Here is a 23,133-nt window from a genome sequence, read left to right as displayed (position 1 = left end):
GAGTGGTGATAGTACTCCCCCTTGTGGAGTACCTCTTAAAGCTTTTCTAGAGATTACTGTATCTCCTAGGGAGGATTCAATGATCCTATTTGAGAGAAGATTCTCGACAAAGCCCACAACTGACTTACCAAGCCCAGCCCGAGATAGAGATTGGCAGATAGAAGCAGGTTTGACGTTATTGAAAGCGCCTTCTACATCAAGAAAGGCAACCAGTGGGTAATTTCCATACCCCATGGATTTTCCAATATGACCAACGAGTGTATGAAGAGCCGTCTCAACAGATTTGCCCTTCGTATATGCATGTTGAGAGGAAGAGAGAAAGGATTTGTCTATCGAAGTCCTTATGTGAATATCGATTATCCTTTCCAATGTTTTCCGCATAAATGATGCATATTGGTCTGTAATCTTTTGCCTTAGTGTGTGAAGTTTTATCCCCCTTGGGAATAAAAATCACATTGCACTTGGTCCATTGAATAGGAATGTATGACCAAGAGAGACAGGCTGTGCATAAGTTCCGCAGCCAAGGAACTACAAGATCTATATTGTGTTGAAGATCTGCAGGAATAATACCATCAGGGCCGGGCGCTTTGTAAGGATTAAAGCTTTTAAGTGCCCATCGGATAATGTCATCTTCAATAGGCACGTGTGTTACAGTGCGCATTGAGGTTGGAGAGAAACTAGTCAAATCACTTATTGAGATACAACCGGGAAAGTGAGTATTAAGGAGAAGCTCTAAGGTCTCCTGACTACCTGAAGTCCAGCTCACATCCATTTTCTGTATATAGCTAGGAGTAGAAGGGGACTTTAATACAATTTTACGGAGACGACTGGTTTCGGAAGAGCTTTCAATATTGCTACAGAAAACCCTCCACGAATTCCGTTTCGCGTTCCGAACCAAATTTTTAAATTTATTAACGTTTGCCTTATAAAGGGACCAGTTACCTGATCTCTTAGCCTCGTTAAAGGACCGGCGGCATGTCCTTCTTATGCTCGCTATGTCAGGACTCCACCACGGTGGTTTGTCCTTTTTTAGGCCACTGGATAGTTTGCACGCTCTCTTCGTGGCGACGCTCAGAGAACTAGCAATCCAATTTGCAGCCAAATCAATATCCCTTCTACTCTCTACCGTCGGAGCAGAGGGAAGAATAGTACTCAGAGAAGCTTTGTGCTTCTCCCAATTTGTTTTCCTTCTATTTAGAAAGGGTTTTGAAACTTTTACCTGGACCACTATGTCGAAGTCCAGGTAGCGGTGATCAGAGAAGGAGCAGTCATTGGAAACATTCCACTCTTTGATCAGTTCTATGTAGTTTGTACTAATAGCTGTAATATCCAGAACTTTTTTTCTGTTTGACACAACAAAAGTAGGTTCTGAACCTCTGTTAACGACTGACATATTAAATTCTAATAAAAAGTCAAGTAAACACTCACCTCTACTGTTGACGCCTGAACTGCGCCAGACATTGTGGTGAGCATTTGCATCAGTGCCAATTATCGCAGGAACGTGACGCCTATTTGCTTCGCGCATTAAGTCTCTGACCAGGTCATTTGGTGGTTGGTCACCATGGTCATGCGCCATATAGCAGCTAAGGAGCCAGATGGTGGAGTTTCCGGTCTTAAGTGCCGCCGCTACCGTATCCTCCTCACTGTAATCAGATAAGATGAAGATATCTAAGTGGTTTTTGGCCAGAATACAGGCTCTAATATTTTTAATATTACCTGCAGGATTTGAATACAGAAGTTTGTAACCTCTGAGAGATAGTCCAAGGATTTTACCGTGGTGGGTCCACGGTTCAGTGACGTCGACGTCCTCAGGCGTTTGGCGTCACTGCGATAAATGCGTAGGGAGATACTATCAAAACCATAGTAAACTTTACCTCCGCATTCACGCAATGGCGCCAAAGTTTCCTTGTTAAGGACAACAGTCGCCTTTCTGACGGTTCCCATCGGGGCGGAAACCTTCACCACCTTCATAATCATAGGTAGGTAAATGAGGATTTCCGCTTTTGAGGAACGCCAGAATTTCCGCCGGGTCATGTGGCTCAGATGGGATGGTGGCAATTGATCTCGGTCTGCCAGGAATTTCGCTTACCGGGATCACGTCCAACCTTGCACCTGGCCACACCTCCCCAAGGTACTGAAATTTTTAATAAGAAACATTTATAGGAACGTAAATCTTTCTATCGAATTTCATGCGAAAATGTCGTCATTGTTTTGGGGGCGGGTCCTGGATTCTCCTTTAGGATCTTCCAGTACACGCCTAGCATCTTCTGACGTATGGTCCCCCCATTTTTCCTGGGAGATGGCTCCGTCGCTGTTGCTTCGGTCAACAATAGCCCTTACCATTGGGTTTCTAGCAACTTCACTGATGACGATGGTTTGCGCCTGTTTTTGACGTTTAGTCGGCTGGTCGTTCGGCATAGAAGAAAGGGTCTCCTCCTCAGATCGTTGCCGTTTAGGCGCCTCGGCAGCAGGTCTAACCACTTCTGCCTCAGCTGGAGGATCGGAGCCCTCGCGGAGTAGTCAAGCCTGGTGCTACCACCTGACTAGTCCGGACGCCAGTCGCATTCGATTCACCACAGCCCGGTATCGCCGCTGTGGGAATAGGGTCTCCGGATATTATCAAGCCCCGGACCGGATACGAGGGGCATACTTTCTTCTCTGACATTCTTGGGGGAGGGGGTTGTTGCATTTTTGGCCTACTGCCAGGACTAAAAACTGCCGTCCCACTGGGAGCGGACAGACCATCAAACCGTCCAATCTGGAACAGACGCTTGATGGATTTCAGGACTTGCACACTTAAGTGCGTGAATCCAAAGGATTCAGAACGGACTTTCTGTTGATTGCCCTGTCTCAGTGACAGGAGAAGCAAATCAACAGATCGTTTCTAACAGACCGCCCAATGTGGGAAACAGACATCTGTTAGGTGGGAGGGGTAGTTCATAGTTTCGTGCTCGTCTCATGACCCGTCTGGCAAGGGTGAACCCTAGGAGGCAGCCAGCTCAAGCAAAGCTGTCTCCGTCAGCATGGCCCATGAGATCCATCGCACTTAAGCCTTCACATCGGGACAAGATGACTACCCTTCGTGAAGGGTAGTCACCAAGTTTAGTATCCAAAATTCTAACCTTGGTGCAAATTTCATCCATTTTAAAAGTTGGGTCACTTGAAACTAAATTCCCCATATATCCTTTTCATTTTCATGACCTAGCTTTAAGATGGGATTGATTGTTTCTTAGTTTTTAAGAAGCATTTAGAATAAGGTATGATATTGAAACGAAAGGTTGTGTGTTTTTTTTACTACAAGTGCGTTCTCATTTGGGCACTATACTAGACTTTGTACCTTCAAAAAACCGACATTAAAACTTTATAAAGAGCCAAAGATTTTATGTTTTTTGAAGGTATTAAGACGCGTACACTGAGCGTAAAGCCAACGAGCTCAGATAACAAATTTTTTCAAAGACCAAATCTTTACATCAAAATTATTTTTTTATGGAAATAGTAATTTTATGGTGAATTTTATTTTATTATTAATAAACAATGTTATATAGTGTCAATTTGATGAAATTTCATTTAAATGTCCTACAGGGGCCGATTCACAGCTCCAAAATAGGGCACTTTAATATATGTAAAATTGAAAACCTCTCCAAAGTTCGTTTTTATTCCGATTAAAGAAATTGTTTAATATATAAAATCTATTATTAGAGGCCTACAAAAAAAATGTGTTTTATAGTGTTTATTTAACTCTTGTGGTTTTCGATATATTTGCGTATCAAAATCTTATTTTTTTTTTTCACATATACATATTGCGATTTTTTGTAAATGCGGGTGTCAACCTTTCCCGATTTTTGTGAAATATCCTATTTTAAATAAATTAAACATTTATTAGTCTTCAAAAAAAAGAATTGCTAAAAAAATCTTTACTTGTTCATAAGTTATAGTATGCGTTCGAAATATAAAAAATTATATATAGCCAAATTTTTGTGAGAAAGTTACGTAACTTTAAAATATTTAAAAAATAATTTTGATCTAAAATAAAATTATTTCGCCTTTATTACAATTTGAATAATAAATACATATAAATATTTATATGTTTGTATAGAACTTGTTCTAATCTATGGATATAGATAGGTCTATGTACAAAATAATAGCCTCATTCTTCTCCTTAATGTTTTTACTGCTAAAATTGAACAAAATCAAAATTTTTGAGGCAAAGGTTGTGTTACTGCAGAAAAAAATATCACATTCTGATTCAACAGATTACGTTTTATTTTTGAATTTTGTTTTTTCGCTGGACAAATTTGGAAATTTTTTTTTAAAGTTCAAATTTATCGAAAAATAAATATTCCAATATGTATCAGAAAAGATCCTTTTTTCTATATCTGTTTATTATTTGAAATTTATTATATTACATTTAATAAATGTATACCATAAGCTTTACAATTCATAAAAAACTTTGTTCAAATCTTTTTATTTGTAAGCTACAGAATCATTTAATTACATACTTAAGTTACAATAAATGCACTAGATTTTTTAACAATACTAAAAAGTTCAATGTTTCACCACCTTTTGAAAATTTAATTTTTTAATAATTACAAATGTTTTTTATATCGATGTCATAAAAAATTTGCGAAAAAAAAGTATTAAAAAATTACATTTTGGCCAGAAAAATCGAATTTTAAACCAATGTGCACGTAGTCAAAAATTTTCAGACTATTTTTTGTTTTAACATTTTTTAAAGACTTAAAAGCTTGTCCTAGAAATAAATTTTAAAAAAACTTGTTTAGCTTAATCAAATTACTTATTTCAGATCCAAATATTTGCATTACTTTTCGTAAGTGGCTTAGCTTCAACTGTTGTACATGTATCACACAACGAAATTGGAAATACTTATGATAAAATGTATACAAATAAATTAACAGTTATTCCTAAATATGAATACAATAAATTTGAAAACCTTTTTGAATTTGGAGTTAAGCAGACACAGCACGATGAAAACGTATTTCACAAAATACTGTTAAATAAATATGTAAAATTTGAGAAAGACGATGAGAATAACTCCTTAGGATCTCACGTATCTGTCATAGAAGATGATTACACGAAAAAAATTGAGCACCCTAAAAATGAACCCCTACCAGTGACACAATTTAAAAATGGTGCTGATGAAAATAACATATACAGTAAATTTAAAGCAAATCATATCGTTGTAGCTGATTCGCAATCCATTAAAGGTACAAATAGCAACAACAATACAAGGTAATTAGAAAATTTTTATTTAAACAAATAGATTAAATCCACTTATAGATTAAAGTGTCTTTAGACTATGTGACTTTACGTATGCTAAATCTATTGAAATTCAATCCGTGTTTTTAAAAAGACAATAAAAATCGTATGATTTGTATTTTTTGCGTTAACACTAGGCTTGGGCAACACACTCTATCAAGTATATAATTGTGTGACTTAAACAGCAGAGATCTGAATTCAAGTAGACCCAGCAGTTCGATGGGACAGTCCCGAACTAACTACTTGACATACCACATATGGTGGCACCTAGCCACCCGACTACCCAGGTGACCAACCATTTTAACATGGGCTTGTCCTACGAGGAAGTCAATCGTCACTCTACAGTCTAATATGAGACTGTCAAGAGGTAGTCAAAAGTAGTCAACGGATGGTAATCTCCAAATGGGTTCTTGGGAGTCAGTCACATTACTAGCTCTTTTACTAGTTACTTTACTAGCTATTGACGTGTCCTAGGGGAAAGTCAAGTGTCCCCAAGTAGCTTGTCCAATGGACAGGTATTGCAGTAGGGTTATATAACCGGTCCGTCGAAGTAAAAATCTGACAAGTGAGAGTGTTATATTCGGCTGTGCCGAATCTCATATACCCACCATTTAACCGTATGCCTTAAAAGGAATGCTCACCTATAAACATCATGGTGATATTACTCATCAAATTAACTGAAGAAGACCTTATATGAGAGATAGGGTTAATAATTGACCGTTTTTCATAAAATTTTTTACACCAATTTAGGTTCATAGAAAACATCTTTACATCGAATATCACTTTCCGACATTTTCGCATGATATTCGATAGAAAGATTTACGTTCCTATAAATGTTTCTTATTAAAAATTTCATAACTGTTCACTTATTTTTAAGTCAGCAAAGATAGTTAAAGTAATTATACCCTACACCAATTTAGTGGGGAGGGTATATTGGGTTTGTGCTTATGTTTGTAACATACAAAAATATTCGTCCTATACATACCTTAAAGTATACCAATCGGCTTAGAATCGTTTTCTGAGTCGATTTAGCTATGTCCGTCCGTCTGGCTGGCTGGCTGTCCATGTAAACCTTGTGCGCAAGGTACAGGTCGCAATTTTCAAGATAATTGGATGACATTTGGAACACACCCTTTTTTGGACCAAGGACGAAGCCTATTGAAAATGGTTAAAATCGGTCCATTATTTCACCTAACCCCAATACAACAGAACCCCCCGAATAGGGCTTCTGAGCTCATAATTATGTTAAATATACCTGTATATCGATAAAAAGCGGTACAACTAAGTTTTATACGAGCCTTGATGACCTTGCCAAATGTCATAAAGATCGGGCCTCATTTGACCCTAGCTCCCATACAAAGTCCCCTTCCGAAAATTACTTCAATGTCCAAAATTAACTTATAAGCACAAATATCGGGATGAAATTCAGCACAATAAAATATTATGTAAATATAAATATATTCACAAAACTTTATCGGGCTTAGTCCATATTTGCCCCTAGCCCTCATATAACGCCTCTTTCAGAAAATTAGTTTTTCATCCATAAATTGCTTAAATGTATCGGAACAATGAATTATTATGAAAAATAAATCACATTTAATATTCATAACTGGTGTAGGGTATCATATGGTCGTTGACCCCCGACTATACTTTCTTACTTGTTATACCCTTCACCTTCGTGAGAAGGGTATATATAAGTTTGTCATTCCGTTTGTAATTTCTATAACTCCATAAAGTATATATATTCTGGAGCCTTATAGGTAGCGGAGTTGATTAAGCTATGTCCGTCTGTCTGTCCGTCTGTGTGTTTGTTGAAATCAGTTTTTAGAGGTCTCCAGATGTCGACGAGATCCGAATCTTCAATAATTCTGTTAGACATGCTTTCGAGAAGATCGCTATTTAAAATCAGCACAATCGGTCCATTAATACCGGAGATATGAGCAAAAATCCGAGACAATCTCTGAAAATTTCATAAAAAAGAAAATTTTTTTCATGCTTTGAAATAAGCAACAACAACAACACTGCTTATTCATTGAGTATTTCGTTTCATATGTTTGGATGGCTGTGTGTTTCATTGCCTTGTGTATATTGTTTTTGTTTCTTGGTGTATTCAGTTTCGTATGTTTGGATGCCTGTTGGTTTCATTGCGTTGTGTATTTTGTTTTTGTTTTTTTTGAGAATTTCGTTTCGTATGTTTGGATGCCTGTGTGTTTGTTTCATTGCCTTCTGTATATTGTTTTTGTTTCTTGGTGCATTCAGTTTCGTATGTTTGGATGTCTGTTGGTTTCATAGCGTTGTGTATATTGTTTTTGTTTCTTAATGTATTCAGTTTCGTATGTTTGGATGCTGTTGGTTTTACTGCCTTGTGTATTTTGTTTTTTGTGTGGTTATTTCGTTTAGCGCTGTTGTTGTTCATTTTGTTTTGCTATTGCTATAATAGTGATATAGTCGGGAAAATGAAATAAATATAAATTTTATGAAATTGATATTAAATACACTATGGTGAAGGGTATATAAGATTCGGCACAGCCGAATATAGCACTCTTACTTGTTTTCTTATGGACCGATCCTCAATACATTTGGTAGAGAGATTTTAACTCGTATAAAAAATATGTGTGTCGAATTTCATCGCTTTTCTGTATTCTGTATTTTTAAGCCAGTAATGATCGTTTAAGTAATTTTTTGAAGGGCACCTTATATAGGGAGTAGGGTCAATTATGGACCGATGCACATAAAGTTTGATAGAGAGATTATGGCTTCATTGAAACTTATGTGTGTCGAATTTCATCACTATACTCGTATTTTTAAGCCAGTAATGAGCGTTAAAGTCATATTCTAAAGGGGACCTTATATGGGGGGTAGGGTCAATTATGGACCGATCCTCATAAAATTTGGTAGAGAGGTTTTGGATCATATGAAATTTATTTATGTCGAATTTTATATACTCGTACTTTTGAAACAGATATGCCCATTAAAGCTGTTTTTCAGGGGGTCACTTGAGCCTTTTTTATGTCAAATTTCATTGTTATACTAATATTTTTAAGCCAGTAATGAGCGTTAAACTAATTTTTGAAGGGGACCTTATATGGGGGTAGGGTTAACTATGGACCGATCCACATAAAACTTGATAGAGAGATTTTAGTTATATTGAAACTTATGTGTGTCGAATTTCATCACTATACTCGTATTTTTAAGTCAGTAATGAGCGTTAAAGTAATTTTATGAAGAGGGCCTTATATGGGGGGTAGGGTCAATTATGAACCGATCCTCACAAAATTTGGTATTGAGATTTTGGATCATATGAAACTTATTTATGTCGAATTTTATATACTTGTACTTTTGAAACAGATATGCCCATTAAAGCGGTTTTTCAGTGGTCCACTTGTATGGGGGCTATCCGAAAACGTGGACCCATTTTCAATACCAAACAAACCTTACCTATAGAGAATATTTGTGGAAAATTTCAATCCTATATCTCGTTCCTGTCGGACTCGGACATGGCTAGATCGTTTTAGAATTTAATAAGGGACCATTGGTCTATGACCAATATTTCGATGTGGGTATAAAAACTTATGAAAAATTAAAAAACTTCCAAAAAATACTTTTATTTCTAAATTAAACAGATATTGAAATAAATATTTTTAATATTGCTGCTCATTTGTATCTTCACTAAAATCGGACTTTTAAACTTTGAAATTCCTTATTACGCATAAATGACTCTGAAAGAATGGAATTTGTTATATTAAGGAATGATTATTTTTCCGTAATCTCTGCTAAAGTATTTTGTTTTAACTCATCTTAAATGAATTCACTCTTCCAAATTGTAAATATATCTTATTTAAATTTTACTATTTTTTTAATAAAATTAAAAAACATTTTTTTTATCATTTTTTTCTTAAGTTTTTTTTTAAGAGTCCCCTCTCTTGTTTACTCGGGTGACAGTTAAGTGACGACTGACACTCTCTTGCTTACTTGAGTACAGTAAAGTGGCGATTGTCTTCGCACTCGATTAAGAAGAGTACATTCGTGATGAATGACCAAAAACTTAAAATAGGGTACAACCAGCTGGTTAGACTTTAGTAGAAAATAACAATTGTGTCTCCAATAGATGTGTAAAATATCTACATTCTGAAGTATAATGGAAAAAAACAATTTTTAAGTGTCCCCTCACTCGTTTACCTAGGGTACATTAAAGTGACGACTGTCTTCACTAGGGTTGCCAGCCTGGCAGGACTTGGCTGGATTGTCCAGCTTTTTGATGCTTGTCCAGTTTCAAGCTAAAATTTAATTTGTCCAGCTAAATAGAACCCTGATTGTACATTTGTTATACAACTAAGTTATGATTTCCCTCTTCTATCATCACTGACATTATGTCTCAACACTTGAACAGCTAATGTCGTATTAAATATTATTGCGAGCGATAGACAATTTCTTTACGTACAGCTTACGTACTTATAATTTTTAAAATTCAAAAGTAACGCTTTTTCACATATTTTGCTCTTAAAAACTAAGTTAACGAAGTGACCGGGGAAAACTAAAAATATATTCGTACTATATGGACTTTAAAAAAACTGAATTGGTTTATGAGAACCCCTGCATTTTTTTGGTGTATCACTGTAAAATTATTTACACAAAACACAAAACCAAAATTAACATTTTCTCAGTATTTTTTTATGTCCAGCTTTTTAAAACCCAATGTCCAGCTTTTTGCGAATCGGAATCTGGCAACCCAAGTCTTCACTCTCGTTAACGAAGAGTAGGGTTCTATAAATCGACTTTCAAATAATCGAACAATCGACTTTTTGTCGAAAAGTCGAAGTCGACTATTTTGTTCCAAAAAAGTCGATAACTCGACTATGGTCTGTGAAAAAAGTCGAAAAGTCGACTTTGTTAATAAAAGTCTAAAAGTCTGAAAGTCGATAAGTCGAAAAATCGACTGTTCATAAAATGCAAAAAGTCGAGAAGTCGGAAAGTCGACTTTTAACTAAATGAAAAAAGTCGAAAAGTCGGCTTTTCGTTTCAACTATAGAACCCTAACGAAGAGTACGTTGGTGACGAATAACCCAATATATAGAAATTAGTGTCAACAATGTGTTTACACATTAGTGTAAATGACTGTCATTTACGTATGCATTGACTTTCTGCCGAACTGCTGGGATACACGCGAGCATTCGAATCGCAATTCTGCTCTTGACTGATTTATATATATGATTATATTTTTTGCAGTATCAATGTTATCAACATTAGCAGCGAATGAAAAATAAATTTTTAATGGTTCATACAAATTTAAAATTCTTACCACCACTGCTTCTAAGGGATAACCATCTGGTTTGGCTAGGATGAAATGTTTATTTAGGTTTAATTTCTAGTAATTGTTCGAATGTTTTTGGGCTATTTTACGTAATTATAAATGTTTCTAATCAGGGTTTCTACTTCAAGGAAGCTGCAGAGAAGCGTAAGATAAACATAAAGCAAGTGAGTACAAACACATTTCATTATAAACAAATCGGGTATATCATTTTTTAACAGCTTTGCAACTGAATTATTTTTGCCAGTCATAACAGCAGCGCCATCAGCAGCATATCCTACCATATTCATCTTGTTGTTTATGTTGTTTTCATTAAAATGATCTACAATTAATTTATACAAACTTTTAGCGTCGCACTCCTGAACTTTAAGCAATCCAAAGAATAAATCTTGGATCTTAAAATCTGAGCACACTCGAACAGCCAAACATAAAGATTTAGTATTAGATAAATCAGTGGATTCATCCACGCATAAATGCTCACAAACAGTTAAATATTGTTTTATTCCAACGGCGTTAGCTTTTGTGCGTCCTATACACATATTTGTGGCAATATCCGAGTCAGAAAATGAGCTTTGACATACTTACGTTTATCAAATGGTCTGCAACCATAAATGGAGGTTGTGCTCTACAATAAGTAAAGCCTTTTTATTTCAGCCTTTTTTGTAGAGTATTTATTTTCATTGAAATAACATTAGAAGCTGCTACATGTTTGTTTGTCTGTGCATGTCCTAACAAATCTGTTTTTCCTTTAAGCGTTTCTGCCCAGCATTTCATATTAGAATCTATCCAGTCTTCCTTCAGTTTCTTGTTGTCCACCTAATTGATTTATTAAACATTTTTTACTGTTTCTATTTAAAATATTTACTGATGACAGTTTTTTTGAAGTACCAGCATCTTCCTCATCTGTCCTGTTTTCTAAAATAATCACGATTTCAATGGTGTTATTCATCATTATTCTAATTATGTACTTTCAATATATACTTGCCTTTACTTTTCTCTAAATATCGAAGCATTTTGATTAATATAATATTAATTTTGTATTACTGTATAAATTATAGTTGTGTTATAATGACTTCTTCATGATAATAAATGGTGTATTTATAGCAAATTCACCAATTGTACGCATATTTTAAAATTTTTAGTTGTAATAATATATATTTGTTTAATGTAGAGAAATTTTTTGCATATGGAATATTCTTTATTTACGGTATATATTAAAAAGACCATACATATACTATTTTTGACATAAGTATACAACTTTTGTTTCAAATATGGTACAACCAGCTGGTTAAACTTTAGTCGAAAATAACAATTGTGTTTCCAATAGTTGTGTAAAATATCTACATTCTAAGGTACAATGGAAAAAAATTTTAAGTGTACCGGTTACCCAGTAAAAAATTTTTCGACTTTAGGAAGCTAAAAAGGGAAGTAACTGCATCTGTATTCGCTTACTATTAAGCCTTACTGATAAGCAGGAAATAAGGGAATACCAATGATAGGAGTAATTTTATAATGTAAGCTGAAAAAAATTAAAAGCTTACTACTATCCCTTACAGAGAAGCAGATTGTAAGTGAAGTATTTAAATTATATTTAAGCTTACTAGTGGGAATTCGCTATATAAAAATCATGCCTTATCGAAGCAGGTTTGTAAGGGAGAAAATAGCTTCGTTCCCTTACAAACCTGCTTGCATGTAAGCTCCAATTTTTACTGGGTAGGTACTGCAATACCTGTCCATGGGACTAGCTATTTGTTGATACTTGCAACTCTCTTAGGATACGTCCATAGCTAGTAAGGTAACTAGTAAAAGAACTAGTAATGTGACTGACTCCCAAGAACCCATTTGGAATAAACTATCCATTGACTACTTTTGACTAGCTTTTGATAGTCTCACCAGCGTTACCATTGTGAGACTAAAGTCGCAATTTGATCCTTTTTCAAGTGCTTTGCCACTTTTTGTGACACCTTGTCAAAATGAACTAGACTTTTTTAGTTTCTCCCCACTTTTTCAGCACATTTTTGTATTTTTATACCCACCTCCAAAAAAAATAAGGATTGTTTTGTCATTCCGTTTGTAACACATCGAAGTATATCCACATACATACATATATTTATGAGCTAAATCAAAAATTTTTAAGAATCGATGAAACCGAATTAAAATATTAACCTTTTAAAATAAGTAAATGTTTTGATACATTTCCAAACGAAATACTAAAAAAAACAAAAACAAAATACACAACGTAATGAATAAGCAGTGTTGTTGTCGTTGCTTATTTATCAAAGCATGAAACAAAATTGTCTTTTAATCGATTCCGCTATCTATAAGGATTCAGAATATACATATATACTTAATAGGGTCGGAAAATTATATTTTGGAAATTACAAACGGAATGACAAACTTATATATCGTCATATGAAATCCAAAAAGCCCTAAGTTACAAAAAAATCAAAATCGACTTTTTGATTGATTATGATGCTCCGTATCAAAATACATGTTCCTGCAAATTTTTACACTCCTAAAATTAAAATCAACGTCTCTAATAAAGAAATCCTTAAAGGTTTTGTTCTAAAATTACATTAACATTCATGAAAATTTTAAAATTCTTTTGAATTTTTAACTTCGAAACTGTGAAATGTTATAAGTTGGCATCAAATAAAACAAAAATGACACTTTTAGCAAATCCTTGTAATTTAGAGAATTTTTTAACAGTTTTAGAATTTTTTCAAAGAAAAATTCCAATTTCCGAAAATCTTTATGAAAACAAAGAAGCCTTATGTCTTCTATGTTTCAGCCTATTTAACCAACAAAAACCGATTTGAATTTAGTTGAAAATGTTAAAACTTGCCATTTTAATGTAACTTACGCCCTTTTGGTTTCAGAAAAAATTCTCAAGGGCGTAAGTTTCATATCTCCGTAAGTAAAACAAAAACCGCAAATTTTTCTTCAAATAATAATTTGTCAATAAGAAATAAGCTTAACTTGAGAAAATGTTGAACATTTTTGGTTTATTTATCATTTTAGACGGTTTTTTGTTTCTCCTGAAAAATTTGTTCAATGTAACTTAGGGCTTTTTGGATTTCATATGACGATATACCCTTCTCACGAAGGCTATAAAAAGTATTGACATGTACTTTGATTCGATATAAAAATATGCGAGAAAGCTACTTCAAATGCCTATATTTTTCAAACCAACTGAGATAATAGCTTGGTTAATTTTGCAATGCATTGAAAATCATCTCGTATTTTAGGACAATTTTTATAGTTTTTTTAATTTGCAGAATTTTGAGTTTGGAAAGAAATTGCAAAAAACTAATACCCGTATTTTTAATTTTTTAAATTATATTATTTTAAACCGCTATAACTTTTGCGCGCATCATTGTAAGTAATTAACGTTTTCATATTTATCATGTGTAATCATTATACAATTCAACCACTAAATATAGTTCTTGTTAGAAAAAAACAATTTTACAAAAAAAATTTATCCAATTCTTAAAAATTTTTGATTTTGCTCATATATTCTATTTAATCTATATTCTTCAGTACAATTAATGTAACGTAATATTCTCTTTACAACATTTATATGAACACCAGTGAAGTTTTCTTGGAATCTACTCAAAGTATTTACTGCGTAAGCTACATCAGGTCGCGTCCAAATACTTACATATAGTAGGCTGCCAATAGCTTGGCGATATTTTTGTTGATTCCATTCTAAATATTAATTTTGTTCATTTCCAATGTTCCAATTCTTTTCAATAGGAGTATTTTTAAAGTTAGGATTTTCAAAACAGAAACATTTTAATATATTAATAATATTATCGAGTTGTGCTAATTTTATTCTTTGATCCTCGACTTTAGTTATTTGTATTCCAAGTTATTTGTATTTTAGTTTAGTTTAAAATAGTTGTATACCAATGTATACATCCACTCGGAGACCCAAAGGTCCATTGTGAATCCCTTTAATAAAGAACAAGGAGAAATATAAAGAAGAAAGAAGAAACGAGAGAGATGAGAAGAGTGAGAGTTTCCCTCCAAAAAGAGAACTAAGAAAGAGAGTGGTCATGGTAGAGAAATCCCTAATTGTCTGTTATGTAAAAATCCAAAATATTCCCCTGATGAAACCCATAATGTCGCATAGGTTGCACCCTGCTACATCTCCTATTTTGTCGTGGAATCCTTTACCTAGCCATTTCAGTCTCAGACTCTGTATTCTGGGACAGTGGCAAAAAATATGCCCTACTGTCTCCAGTTCCTCTTCTTCCTCACACAACCTGCAAAAATCCTGTGTGTTACCGACCCCATTACCCCTACTAAAATCCTTATACTCCTCCTGTCCATTCCTAATAGCATTCGGTTGCTTTTGGATTTAACTTCGGACATAGCGTCCTAGAAACCCTACAATCCAGTTGGAGGAGTTTCTGAAACATTCGCAGATTAGCCTATAATAATGACAAATGGGGGGTTTTACCGAACCGACCCTACTATCGAGCTCCAAAACGGAGCCCTGTCGAGCCAATTCCTCTGCAATCTCATTACCCTGTACGTCACAGTGTTCCGGTATCCAACACAGCCTTAATGTGTATAACCTGATTAATCCTTCCAGGTGCCTTTTGCAGCTATTTACCATGCTAGAATGTAACGTTTTACACTGTAACCCCCTTATTCACAAACAACATTTTTATTTTATAAAAGGTTTATAAAACAAAATTGTCATACAAAATCTAATTTATAAACCGTTTATAAAATAAAAATTTTGTTTGTGAATAAGGGGGTAAAGCTTTAAGAGCTGCCTGACTATTAACATAAATCGTCACTTCCGACCCCCTAGTAATGTGTGTCTTAATAATGTCCACGGATTTCCATATAGTCAGGATCTCCGCTTGAAAGACGCTACATTCATCCAGAAGTCTGTAGGACACTTTTATGTTGTCATCTACCAAATAAACCCCGGCACCTGTGCCAGAATCCATGTTGGATACGTCAGTATCCAAGGCCTTGGGGTCTTTGGCTAAAATTCTATGAAACCTAGACATCTCATTTACGTTGCCAACAGATTCACAGTAGTTCTTCCATGATATCTGTTTTGCTCTCTTGAGCTCTATCATCTATCATCTATGTCGGCACAACCTGGGAAGTGAGTTTCCATAAGCAAAGAGAGTGTCTCTGATCTGGACTCCATCCATGAGTTGTCTTCGCGTTGAATGTAACCTAAGGCCTTGGGGTCTTTGGCTAAAATTCTATGAAACCTAGACATCTCATTTACGTTGCCAACAGATTCACAGTAGTTCTTCCATGATATCTGTTTTGCTCTCTTGAGCTCTATCATCTGTGTCTACCCCTACTACCATTTCGTCACTAAGTTCATCATTTCTGTCCGCTACTCCTACTACCTTGTTTTTATTTAAAGATTCAATTTTGATCTCGGACGGACCATCCACGCAGTAAGGGCATCCGCAACTATCTTACAACAGCGCTGTACCCTGACGCTGAATGGAGCTGTTAACAGCTAATTTTTTTATGCACTAATTAGCCCTTCAGGCTCTCGGCACTGCTTCCAACCACCTTGACCTTAAAAATGCTTATATAACGTAATACCCTAATAGTAAAACTCTTATCAACCAAGAGCGAACCTGCAATGGGCAATCACGTATCATCTATGTCATGATAATAAAGCGACATGACCAATAAACTTAGAATGCCCTGACCACAGAGTGTACGTAAGCCCTCGCATCGCTACAAGATTGTTACCCAGGCGAAGGATTTTTAGTTTAAGTTCACCTAAATGTTTTATTTCAAACTGTTGTTCCAAATAATATATTAGGTTTTTAATTTCATTTTTATCATTTCCGGTTATAAGAATGTCATCAACATAGAGTTGTTGTTCTTTTTATACAAGCAATAATTATTTTCTGTTCTTATAAATCTATATTCCAAGATCTTTGTATTAAATTCATTATTCCAGCAGAAAGCGATTTGTTTCAGGCCATAAATTGACCTATTTAATGTACATAATTTACCTACCTTCAAATGGAGGAGGCATTAATATAAAACATCCTCATTGATATGAATGTACGTACGTACCTTTATAGTATTAGCTACTGGTGCATATACGAAACAAAAAGAATCAAGATTAGGGTTGCCAGATTCCGATTCGCAAAAAGCTGGACATTGGGCTTTAAAAAGCTGGACAAAACAAAAAAAGCTGGACATAAAAAAATACTGAGAAAATGCTAATTTTGGTTTTGTGTAAATAATTTCACAGTGATATACCAAAAAAATGCAGGGGTTCTCATATACCAATTCCGTTTTGTTATAGTCCACACAGTACGAATATATTTTTAGTTTTCCCCGATCACTTCGTTAACTTAGTTTTTTAAAAAATCATAAGTACGTAAGCTGTACGTAAAGAAATTGACTATCGCTCGCAATAATAGGTCTTTTCGCGTACTTTCCTGTAAGAAATATACAGAAACTTTATGATAGAGAGTAATTTTTAATTTACTCTCAATCAAAAAAATATCCAAAAAAATACGCGAAAACCAATTTTTTGTTTATAAGATTGGTAATGCCCTTTTGCTGAAATCTCAATCGCTAACAGAACACTAAAAAACAAATAATTGAAACTTTGATTTTTCCTATAAATAAATGGATATTTAAAGTTAACAAAACATGTAGTATCATTAAAAATATATTATTGTTTTAAAACTTCATGATACAAACATATTATTAAAATAAAAATTTACACAAAATCGCATTGACAATATTTGTTATGATTTTTCATGACAAATAAACTCTTTTAAAAATTAATTTATGATAAATAAAATTAAAAGAATTCTAATTACAAATAATTTTTAATTATTCGTGTTTTATTAATTTATATATTTCTTTCAAAAAATTTAAAATTTACCAAATTTTTGAAATCAAAAATTCTCTATCAACGAACTGTAATTTTTACCGCTCTCTTACTCTCTCGTTGCAAGTTTTCGAAAGTACGTGAACGGAATCCAATAACAATTGTTGCAAATTGTTACAAATTATCGAGTACGCGAACAGACCTAATATTTATTAGGACATCAGCTGTTCAAGTGTTGAAACATGATGATAGAAGAGGGAAATCATAACTTAGTTGTATAACAAATGTACAATCAATGTTGGCTAACATGATTTGACAAAGATAACATAAAAATTATTGCAGTGTACTAAAAATATTTTATTTAGCTGGACAAATTAAATTTTAGCTTGAAACTGGACAAGCATCAAAAAAGCTGGACAATCCAGCCAAGTCCAGCCAGGCTGGCAACCCTAAGCAAGATCCTGCTTACAGCCACGAGCAACTAATCTTGCTTTTTTACGAATACTGCCATCACTACCTCTTTTTATGTTAAAAATCCAAATTGCATCAATTATTTTCTGGCCTTCATCTTCAACAACCGTCCACGTTTTCATTTTGTTCATCATTGCCACCTCTTCATCTATTGATTCTTTTCATTCTGAGTTTTGGTAAGCTGCTTCAAACGAATTTGGAATATCAGACGATGTTAAGTAATCGCAGGTTGTAGCATCGTATACTTCATAATCTTCTAGATATTTTGGTCTTGTTCTCGATCGCGTAATTCTAGGCTAATCAGTTACTTCAACGATATCTTCATCCACATTATATTCGGCAACAAATTTGTCTGTATCTCCCACATTTTCATTGTTGTTATTTTCTTTATTTTCATCCACTTCAAAGTGTGGCATTTTAAATGTTTCATAATTCATGAATTTTACATCTCGACTACTTATAACCTTTTTATTTTTCTCATCATAAAATCTAGAACCGTTCACTGTGTAACCAACCATTTTAATTTTTTCGGATCGAGCCTTAAATTTACCTTTTTGGATTTGTTTAGGAATATTTAGATGTATCTTATTAAATCAGGTTTTTCTGCATACCATAATTCTGCTGGCATTTTATTTTTCTCTACTGCTGTTGTTTGACGCCTATTTATGACATAAGTAGCATGTTGAATTGCTTCACTCCACAAATACTTTGGTAAATTAGAATCTTATAAACCACATCTGGCATTATTAGCCACAGTTCTATTGAACCTTTCAGCGACTCCATTAAGCTGTGATGAATAACGTATCGTTGTTTCAGTAACTATACCACTTTTTGAGCAATAACTGGAAAATTCGTTGCTTTTATATTCGGTACCTCGATGGTGGTAAAACTTCATAATCTCTAAATTCTGCAAAAACCTCAGACTTGCTATGCATAGTCTCTAAACACTGCAAAAACCTCAGACTTGCTATGTAAAATATAAATAACAGCATAATGTGAAAAATCGTCGATGAACGTGACAAAATATGTTTTATTATCCAGGCTTAAACAGTTTACGGGTCGGACTAAATCACTATGAACTTTTTGTCCACAACGTATTGCTTTTTTTCTGGTTCCATTAGTTTTTGTCATTTTAGTCTTTAAACAAATTTCACAAACACTGTCGTTCTTATAATGACAGGTATGCCCAAATTTTCGATGTAGATGTTCTTTGCCTGGTGTAGCTTCAATTTCAAAAGTATTGGAAAATTTTATTTTGAAAATATGTCCACCTTCCTCGTTTATAATCTAACATTATTACCGGAAAAATTTACTGTATATTTCTTTTCAGTTATTTCTTTTATTGAAATTAATTTTTTTCCAAACCTGGCACCATTAAAACGTCTGTTAAATATATTGGCCCGCTTTCGGTATTCAGCAACAAATTTCCTCTGGTCTTGCAAATTTTTTTGCAATATCTATTTTGGATGGCTGCTATAAATTCCGTACATAATTCATATGTTTAAACCACCTCTCATTCACCATATGATTTGATGCTCCAGAATCCAAAATAAATGTATCTGACATTGTAACCTTGGCTTCACTACCTTCATCTTCAGCAACTTTACAATTGAATGTAATAGGGTTTAATATCAGCACAATTAGCATTACCACCACCACCATTTCTGCCGCCGCCGCCACTAATTTTGCTACCGCCACCGTAGTTTCCATGCTGTTTGTTATTTTGATAAGTGGCCAAATTTATTGCAATTGAAACATTGAAAATTTTTCATTTCAGGACAATCACTGCAAACTTGATCGAAAAGCACCATTTTCACTTACAGAATTTTTTTTCTACCTTAAGTAGTCGGCTGGTTAAATTATTGAAATTTCTCTCAGCTGCTCTCCCATGTCGTACTAAAATTTGAATATGATGCAGGAAGACTTGAAATTATAGACACTTATAAGTCAGTAACATAGTTAAATCTGAAATTTGAATATGATGCAGGAAGACTTGAAATTATAGGCACTTATAAGTCAGTAACATAGTTAAATCTGAACCGATTTTAAGATTCTCTTCGGATTTAGAAAGCAGAAGCTGAGGCCTTTATAATGATGTATATAACGTTTAAGTAACCTGGAGAGATATGTGTGAATTTCATCAGCAAACATATTTTTTAATTTAGTTTTGCACCGTTGTCCAAGTATGGAGATGTTTTTTGAAAGTATTTTATATAGGAACCGTACTATTTATTAATTGATTAGAAACCCATGTCTATTCATGAGAAAAACGCAACTTTGTTTTTAAAAATCCGTTAGCAATTGACGACGTTATTGATCATTTTCTTAATACAAATTTGTTCATAAACTGATTTTCTGAAGGATGCTTCTGCTTTCTAAATCCGTGGAGAAACTTAAAATCGGTTCAGATTTAACTAAGTTACTGACTAATAAGTGACTAAAGGTACGAAAACCCGGTTTTTTACCCGTAACTCCAGATTTTGGAGGTGTTTGGGAAATTTCAAAAACATATTCTTGTTCTACTCGGATCCATCTTTCAGAAAAATAGTATCACTTCCCAGGTATTTATTTTTGTCGCATAGTGTAATCATTGTATCTTTTATATATTCGCCCTGTGCTTTTATTTGCGCAAATAGATATTCGATGTCTGCCAAAAAAATTTTAACGTTGCTTGAAAATTCCAACCTTAAAAAATTTTTTCATATTTTTGCTGGTACAATGTAACGCAGTTTAAAATATTTCTTAGCTCTGAAGGCTTCAAAGAAGTAACTAGAATTCTTTTCGCTATACCACATCTTATATCAAAATCCTTTTGTGCAACATGCCGGCCTCACCTCACTACCATCAACAATGCTCCAAGCATTTATACCTTCCAACAGCGCCTTCGCTTGTAAACACCAAACTTCAAAGCCATATTTTGTAATGTTAATTACTATAATATTTAAATCTTCCATAATAATATTAATATAATATTCCCAAGAATATTATATGAAAAGGGCCCAATATGGCGGAAAAATGAAAATATGATTATTAGAAAAGATAAATTAATTTATCTTAATAAATAAGATAAATGACAAGATAAAACAACGAACAACAAGAGTGTTGCCAGATCTTTCATTTTTATAAGATTACATATTATAAAAATTTTTTTTATTTGTAAACTGTCAATTTATCGTTAATCAGACATAGAAAAAATGGGGGACTATCTAGCCATGTCCGTCCGTCTGTCTGTTGAAAGCATGATAGAGACCGAAAGGATCGAGATATAATTAACTTATAAAAAAAACAAATTATGTAGGAACCAAAATCTTTTTACCAAATTTTATGAAGATCTGTTTATAGTTGACACTACGCCCATAGGACCTTCACCTCCTACAGAAAATAACTTTAACACTCATTACAGATTTAAAAATGTTGTTCATTCGGTTCATTCGGCATAAATAAATATTAAAGAAACCAAAATATTACTACCAATGTTTATGTGGATCGGTCTATAAATGTTCTTACCCCCATTGAATGCACTACTTCGAAAATAGTATTGATGTTTATGTAACTATTGATATACAAATATATGAAATTCAGTATGATTGATTAAACCGCGGTCAAATATAGTATTATATTCCGAAAATCGCTTACAATTTATTTATTGGTCCAAGATGTGCCAAATTTTATGAAATTATTTTGTAATTTCCGGATAAGCCATTAGCTCATAAATTTTATTAAAAAAATATGCTTTTATACAAATCTATTTCTGTATATTTGACTGTTCTAGGCATGAATGGGCCCACAGATAGTGAGCATGGGAAGAAAATATAAAAAACGTTGATGGGGTAAATTATTTGATAGTGGATGCATCGACCTGAATTTTTATTTTACATCTGAGCATTATTATAATTTTATTGCTAATTAAAGTGTAGTTAATTATTTTGATTTATTTACTGCCGGTCCACACACGGAAACTTTAGTTGAGAAAGTTTTTCATAATTCTCTTTTAAAGATTCCTTAATATCTTCACATAGAAACTTTTGTTTCAGAAACTACGTGTTAGTGCCGGTTCACACAGGAAAACTTTTTTTGGGAAACTTTTGATTTTTGTGTGTGAGAGAAAGAGAAAGTTATATCAACTATCTCTTTCTCTCACCCACAAAATCAAAAGTTTCTCAACAAGTGTTACCACCAAAAAATTTAGAAAATCCACTTGATCGACTCCTAAATTACACATTTAAAAAAAATACACATGCCCTTTTTTAATTTTTATTTAAACATAAAAAATAATGAAACAAAAATAAATCATAAATATTCTATACGAATATTTAAATAATTATAATTAATTCATTTATAAACAAAATATAAAATTAGATAATTAAAATATCTCTATATATACATATATAGTTATAACTGCGATCACTATTTCCTATTCTTTTTGATAATTTCTTGACTAGGTTCATAGTTTTCTTTACCGTTTCTTGAAATTCCTTCATTAGTAAAAAAATTGATGCAATTGTTTCAGAAGACATTATATTTCTTAAATCAGTTTTGCAATTTTTCTAATTACTAAAAATTCTTTCAGCAGAAGCATTTGAAAAGGGTAATATTAAAATAAACTGAATTACTTTTTGTAGATTGGGAAACAAACATTCTTCTAAAGAATTTTTTAATTTAAAAACTTTAGGCCAGTAGACTTGCATTAAGTTCAAATTTTTCAAAGTCTAATAGAGCATGCTGTCGCCACTCATTATCAAGTTGTTGTAAATCTGTGTCGAATGACGGAAATCTTTTTTTAAATAGGGATAATGTCTTTGGTTCAAAAGACTGAGCAACTTTTGGATATACAATATCTACAATAGAATACATTTGATCACTTAAATCAAATCTTGATTTTATTTGTCGAATTGCCTCCATGTTAAATTCTCTACAATCTTGAAGAATGATTGTTTTTTCTGATGCAGATATCTGAGTTAATGATTCATATGCAGCAACTCCAATATAAATATCATTTATGTTTGAAAATAGGTTTTCATCCATTTTTATATAATTTGAAGAATATATTTGCAATATATTAAAAACTTCACTTTTCATTTTATATAAAATTGGCTTTTCTGATAGAAAAAGGACATTAAATAAAACTAGAATACCTAAAGCATATGACAAAAATTCTAAATAAATTTTGGTTTTTGGGTCGTCTAATGTACGTAGCATAGACTCCGTTACTTTTGAAGGATCTTCA

The 23,133-nt window shown here is 33.4% G+C and overlaps 1 protein-coding gene across 1 annotated transcript in view; it reads left to right on the top strand.

Moving 5' to 3' along the window:
* Positions 1 to 23,133, top strand: part of LOC119610506 — a 93,504-nt gene that overhangs the window by 31,800 nt on the left and 38,571 nt on the right. Inside the window, exon 2 of the mRNA XM_037965756.1 lies at positions 4,805 to 5,250. Coding sequence (XP_037821684.1) covers positions 4,805 to 5,250 — 446 coding nt within the window. The remainder of the gene's footprint in view (positions 1 to 4,804; positions 5,251 to 23,133) is intronic.

The sequence above is a fragment of the Lucilia sericata genome, unplaced genomic scaffold (genome assembly GCF_015586225.1).
Source record: "Lucilia sericata isolate MDLA Ls3-8-SP2 unplaced genomic scaffold, ASM1558622v1 Contig000028F_arrow, whole genome shotgun sequence".
Taxonomy (NCBI): domain Eukaryota; kingdom Metazoa; phylum Arthropoda; class Insecta; order Diptera; family Calliphoridae; genus Lucilia; species Lucilia sericata.
The sequence above is the reverse complement of the archived record's forward strand: the minus strand, read 5'-3'. Positions and strand labels throughout refer to the sequence as shown.